General features: G+C 35.5%; 1 protein-coding gene across 1 annotated transcript; it reads left to right on the top strand.

The window, feature by feature from the left end:
• The first annotated feature begins 278 nt into the window (after window positions 1–278).
• On the top strand, window positions 279–6,559 carry LOC149537503 (small ribosomal subunit protein uS17). The gene is made up of 6 exons (XM_089798924.1): window positions 279–426; window positions 565–605; window positions 708–808; window positions 5,661–5,805; window positions 5,898–5,987; window positions 6,114–6,559. The coding sequence occupies exons 1-6, from the start codon at window positions 415–417 to the stop codon at window positions 6,205–6,207; spliced, it is 483 nt and encodes a 160-aa protein (XP_089655050.1). The 5' UTR covers window positions 279–414; the 3' UTR covers window positions 6,208–6,559.
• Window positions 6,560–6,963: the final 404 nt, after the last annotated feature.

Genomic DNA, 6,963 nt, shown 5'->3' with positions numbered 1-6,963 from the left:
ATAGATTGAAATATTAAAAAAAATTTTAAACATCAATTTTTTATTAAACATTAAATTTTTATTATTATACATAAATATATATAAAAATGAAATGAAATTGTTAAGAAAATCTAAGAAAATATCTAATCCTATGTGCTAAACAAGAGGTGCAAGCGCTACTTATTTCCACCGGAACAACTTCCGTCTCGACGTGAGATATTACAATCCCCTAGCGGTCATTTCCCCGTAAAACGAAAAAGGCCTATCGGCTAAAGGCGTAAACGAGTCAAAAAATAATTAGGGTTTCGTAAAAAAGTGTTATTTTTGGTAGGGTGTCAAGCATCAGGACCAGGGTTTTGAAGACAGGGTAAGGCGAGTTCATTTGTTTACGGCAGGGTTGAAGCTGGTGTAGGTTTAGTGTTTATTGCAGCAGCCATGGCGGAACAGGTAAGCAGTTGACATCTAGATTTGTTCATCTTGTTGTTGCTATTGAAGTTTAATTTTTACGGTATCTACTTGCAGATTTTAATAGTGTTTTGTTTTTAGATTAGATGCTAACACTTCTCTACATGTTCTTTTAAATAGACCGAGAAAGCTTTTTTGAAGCAGCCAAAGGTTTTTCTGTGGTAAGAGCCTGTAGCATTTTTCATCTGTTTTCGTTTAGCTCTTATTTCCGGATACACTCATCATTACTTAATTTATTTTTTTCTCAAATCGTTTATTTTCAGTTCGAAGAAATCTGGCAAGGGAAAGCGGCCTGGAAAAGGCGGGAATAGGTTTTGGAAAAATGTAGGTCTGGGATTTAAAACTCCCAAAGAAGCAATACAAGGTAATTTTAAGATCCTGCTAGCAACCTTATTCGTTATTATATGTAACTAAGAAACTGTCTTTCATAGCTTATAGTGTCTTCTTCTCGCACACATATAGGTTATTGTGCCCTCATTTGCTAACATCAGTACTATAATAGGCTTCTGCGGCTAATTTGTCTGATAATTGTCTGATTTCTGTTTCCTTGATGTCTATCAAGGGGTATTGTTTCAATGTATGTCTGTGACAGTGATGTCCTTGGAGCCTTAGTCACTAAACATCCCGGGTTTGCCTTATTGTCAATGTTTGAGTCTGTATGTGTCTCTGTATTGGTTCTCCTCACTACTTCTAGATGCCTTTTCACTTGTGTGTTCGTGGCTATCAATGAACTGCCCTATGATCCGAATTGTAGGCTTTCATATGGCCTCTTAACACTGTCACAGTCATGATATTTAGAGATATCATTTTATTGTCGTGGGTGAGATATGCCTTCTGTGCATTCTTCACTGATTTAGATCATTTTCTAACACATAACACTGCATAATTGTTCTAACTTTCTTATAACCAAAACCTCATATATGGATACCAAGGTGTCCTCTTTCTGCAAGGACTGCGCTATCATGACAATACTTGCCATTGCTATTCTTTCTGCAAGGACTGCGCTATCATGACAATACTTGCCATTGCTATTCTAACTTCCTAACTTTTTTGAACATTACTTTTTTCTTTAACTATCCATCAAACACTAATAAACACGAGACTCTTTTTATCATTAAAAAGTGCATGCAAATTTGATTTTCACTGTACTTTATCCCTACACTTCTATGTAAGCTACCTCATTCTCTGTTATCACATCATTGTGTCCTTAATTATCGTTTATCACAGGAGTCTGTCTTGTTTGTCAATGTCCTTATCATTCTGTCTTCTCAAAGTATCCCTACCTATATAAAGCTTGTCAGAGATTGTCCTGAAGTATTTAACTGTACATGACTTTAGGCTTGACAGCTCTGAATTAGTTGACTTCTATTTGCAGTTATGATTCTTCTTTTTCAACACAGTTGGTCATCTCATTTGAACTCGAGACAATGTAGGGGCACTTACCCTTTAGCTGCTTTTCACAATGCCTGAGGAAACTTCTTTGGTAGTATTCTTGATGAAATATTGACACAATGACAGCCATTTATGCCATAGCGAGTTTGTAGAGTGTTATTCTATCTGTATACCTATGGATATTAACACTCTCATGATACAATAAAACCCCTTCAATTGTTGATGTTCACGGCTACCTATGGTTATTGACACTCTCATAATACAATAAAACCCCTTCAATTGTTGATGTTCATGGCTTTTATTATGATTATATCCTTATTCTCTTTAATGTTATTTTAACTAGCTTAAGTGAGCTCTAGGTAATTATGTAAGAACTATGTCCTTCTTAGCAATTGCCACATCATACAATTGCTAGAAATGAGGAAAATATATTAGCAAAACCCTAGTTTGAAAAGTCAAAAACCATTTCATTAACCATAATCAAGATTGACAATAGATATTACCATAACAATATGTAACTACGTTGCATTATCTAAGATGCTGATCTACACGTCATTCGTCTATCAAAATGCCTCATAAATAACTACATCAAGATCGTTGTAGATACACTATCCATTATACATAATTACATCACAATAATCGTCATCAGATGATTGTTTACATTACATCAATGGTAGAGTTATTGTGGTGCCTCAAACATGCGTCCATCTGTGTGATCCAGTCTCCAAAGCCATCAAACATCATCCATTCGCTATGTGTGAGGAGAATGTGGCCCAGACACTTTTACCACGCCAACCACAGAGTGTTTAGCTCCCTCGCTGTACTTCTTGACACGAAGAATGCCCTGACCCTGGCACGAGAAGCCTAGCAACTCGGAACAAGAGGATTGGATGGATCAAGTGCAGCCGTGAAAAATACTATGCAACCATGTGCCTAGTAGCCTAATCATGGAATGTGGCAGGGAAAGAAACTTACACTACACATCTACTCACATGCAATGAAAGAAAATAACTGAAACATATCTACCCATATGTGCATCTAAGCATATCTACTTTTATGCAAGGTAAAGTAAGAACATTCATCAATATATGCATTACAAATATAATTATCATTATATAATGCAGCAAAACCTTATGGGCTGAGAGAAGCAAATCAAAATGCATTCATCCCACCCTCCCTTATGCTACATTACACCCATCCACGAGGTAGTTAAACATCGACACGCAGGACAGCAAGAAAAAGTACCCGGTCACAATCTGATTGAATGAATGTGCTCATTCTGATTAAATACCATTAGCCTTTTATACAATACAATGAATATACTAAATTCAGCATGACACTAACTTAGAAAATGCATTAAGTTCACAATCGCCAACTTATTCAACATAGGCTTAATTTGCACAAGAAGGTTTACTATTATTTTTGGTGATGATCACAGACCATGTTGTGAAACAATTCATGGAAGTCTGATTTGTTTATGACACCACAGCATTTCAAAGATAGAAATCATAGACAGTCAAATTAAGAAGAGGGGTTTATCTAACTCCGGCTCATTATGGAATGAATATGAAGTTTCAGCATATAACTGGGTTCAGCAAGGCGTTAATTTAAAAGAAAGTACACATCTTTAACTTTTATAACATTACATCTTGGAAATACTACCACCTCTTATACCATCTCACAGCAACCCAAAATGCTGAATGAACTAAGGGCAACAATCAGATGATTAAAAACATAACTTGGAACATCAAACGTGAAATTGAAAGAGGCAAGATAAACTCAGTGACAGTGTACTCTTATACAATCAGCATAAAGTATACCATGATGTGCAATGTCCCATGTGTAGTTTCTGTTCGAAAATCCAATGCCCATTCTTCACATAGGCATATCCATAAGTATTAATTTTCTTTTTAAAAAAATTGCCATACTGCTTCAATTTGACATGATATAAATTTTAAAGATAAGATATAAATGAAGTTTCAAACCCAGTTCATTTTCAGATGCATTTACAACCTTTCATAAAAGGGACACATGACAGTACATTCTGTTGGCCTTCATGAAAAATCAATCAGTGCTACACAGCAATATAATGTATAAGTAAATTCATGATTAGGTGTATTCACATCTATAAGGTCACAGCAAAATTTAGCATTTAATGAAAGGCTTTGCCTGAGTAACAAAAAGAAAAACAAAACAGTATGAGTCATTGTTTTAGCATCGAACTATGAGTATGTCCCAGCTATCTAATTCAAGAATGAGTTACTCAAATAATTTCTCAGACAATTGAGAATTGATAAATTGGGACTAGAAGGAAAATGTGCCATATACATAAAACTTATTTCTTATCTGATCAGTGGCACCTTTACCCAACGAAAAAGCAGCGTTAAAACATAATATGCACAGTTCACTAAGAGGGAGAATGAATCAAGGTGTTGTGCTTTAATTGCACTAGCTTCAGGTTATCATGGTATTGATTCCAGAGTATCATGAATCCCATTCGAGTGGTTGAACACTAGCCAAGACTTAGTTGTGAAAGGCTACGTTCTTTCTAAACTTTCCCCTATCCAATGAATCCTCTGACTACTACTGTCCTTAAAAGGTTGAATTTGACATTTAAGGAGAGGAGTGCATATTACAAACTGAAGATGTGACGGCCAGCACATTATCCCATTGTTAATTCAAATTGCATCTTTTTGAGTGCCTGAGTGAGGTAGTAACTAACATGTTTTTAATTGACGAGGATAAAGACAAAAACTCCCTATGCTGCTGCTCTATACGTAAATTTAACAGAAACAAAGAAACTTAATTTTAGATGTGAGCCCGTCTCATCAAACTTAAATGAAATTTCAGAAGTTGGTAATGGTATTAAACATTTACTTGAGAGATTGACTCGTTATGGCTTGGTCTTGGAATGAATTATCAACATATTTTTGCCCAAACAATATGCTCGTTAAATTGAATTCCATTCTACTAAACTGCATGCTCACTGTTCTTAAGATGGCAGAAATACGATTCTAATTATTAAGCACAGTCAAAACGTCTGAACACTCAAGGCATCATATTTTCCATGTTTTTATTTCCTACAGATCGTATAGATAACAACACTCATAGTATGCTCCTTTCCTACACAAAGAATGCGCTCTTCTGGCTTCAACAGAAGAAAGACACAGTCAAGTAGCACACAGTCCCATTAACAAGCAAAATCTAACATAGCTATCACATTTTCTAGTATTCAATGTATACCTATCGATTCAAATGAAAAACAGAGCTTGATTTAAAATGAAACAAATAAAGAATCTGTAAGAACCATTGTTGCCAACTCTTCTTCAGTTCGCCTTCCCTGAACTCCACTCCCGTCAGCCGCCACCCCCATTTTGATGCATAATAATATGTTTTTATTCCTCTCTCAAAACATAACTGACCCAATTCACCATTGTCCTTATCCGCTGAAATGCACTAATAGTTTATTCTTAACTAATTATGTCGTTAATGAAGCAATCAACTTCCTTAACAAAGTCCACATGGCAATAACTTCCCATTTGATTTGGATTATGGGGAGATGCGTTATGACAAATTAGATATTAAAAATCAGTTAAAGTTTCAGAAATTTAATTTAATGGCTGAAGGCATTGATTTATCGAAAATCCAATAAACAGTTTCAGACTTAAAGCCGAGAGTATTGTGGTTTAGATGTCCTTTTGTGGTAGCCTTTTTCTAATTGTCAAAAGTATATTGCTTCGAGCATTGCTAATCATTAGGTTATTGTGAAAGCTGTCTGAAAAAAATGCTGTCTGATAATCATAAACTCCTATTTTGAATGCCAGGGACATACATTGATAAGAAATGCCCGTTCACGGGCAATGTGTCAATTAGAGGTCGTATATTGACAGGGACATGCCACAGTGCAAAAATGAACCGAACAATCATTGTTCGCCGCAATTACCTTCACTTCGTCAAGAAATATCAAAGGTAAGAATCGACATTAACTGCTAATTTCAACAGTTCATTTTAATATCTGATTCAAACAAATGACGAGAATAAAAATACATGTTGGGGTGCAGGTATGAGAAGAGGCACTCAAACATTCCTGCACACATTTCACCCTGCTTCCGTGTAAAGGAAGGGGACCATGTTATAATTGGGCAGTGCAGGTGTGGATGAAATCTCTCTGTATTGTTCATTGTTATTGAAACTGCCAAAAAATATAATTTTATTTATCATGAAGCACTGTTTTTGTTCTGTGTGGTCCTGGGAATAAATTGTCTTTCTATTTTCAGACCTTTGTCCAAGACTGTCAGGTTCAACGTTCTGAAGGTAATACCCGCGGGTAGTAGCAGTGGGACGGCAAAGAAAGGATTTGCTGCAATCTGATCATACCTACATAAGCCTCTAGCATACGTTATGATTTTGTTAAGTAGTGCTAAGAAAGTCCTTATGGTAGTCTTTTGCGGAGAGGGATATCTGATTCTAGTTTGTTAAAAAAAAACTCTTATTTAATTTCTTTCCTAAACATTGAGTGTGGGGAAGAAATTACACCCGAGACATAAAAAAGGTTTCTAAAGGAAAATTATGGCGCAGAACAGCACGAAAGAGACAGTATGAATTTAAGAGCATTTATTAAATAGTGACATTGCCTTCGCAGCTGGAGCACATTTTAGAGCTGAAGGCAGCCATAAATCAAGCATGTGTTTTTAATGAAAATAGATCAGTTGTATTCCTAGCATTGTTTTTTCAAAGAATTTTGCTTTAGATGCTTCTTGCCATGTCATTTATCTTATACAATTTATTATTCTTGATGCAATAAGAATTTCCCCAAAATCAGCCTTCTCTTATAAGCAGAAAAAAAGGTCATACCTTTATCATATTACCATTTAAGTATGGGTAATGCTGATGCATAATACTTTCTTGTATCTTTTGCCTACCCTTAAGACAACCATTTTTATAGAAAGTCTATTACTATTACCACACCCATTGATAATATTCAGCTAGATTCAAAGAAAGCATTCACATTTTCATGACACGTTGAAAGGACTGTAAGAAGAAACATGGTATAGATTTGGTATCTGAAGCAAACAAATTTGTGGGCCTAGATACTCTGTGCATGTGGACAAGCCTTCCATTAATGTA

This window comes from Cupressus sempervirens, chromosome 9 (assembly GCF_028749045.1).
Source record: "Cupressus sempervirens isolate cs-2001-9-10 chromosome 9, ASM2874904v1, whole genome shotgun sequence".
NCBI classification, from domain to species: domain Eukaryota; kingdom Viridiplantae; phylum Streptophyta; class Pinopsida; order Cupressales; family Cupressaceae; genus Cupressus; species Cupressus sempervirens.
This window is presented reverse-complemented; position numbering and strand designations above follow the sequence as displayed.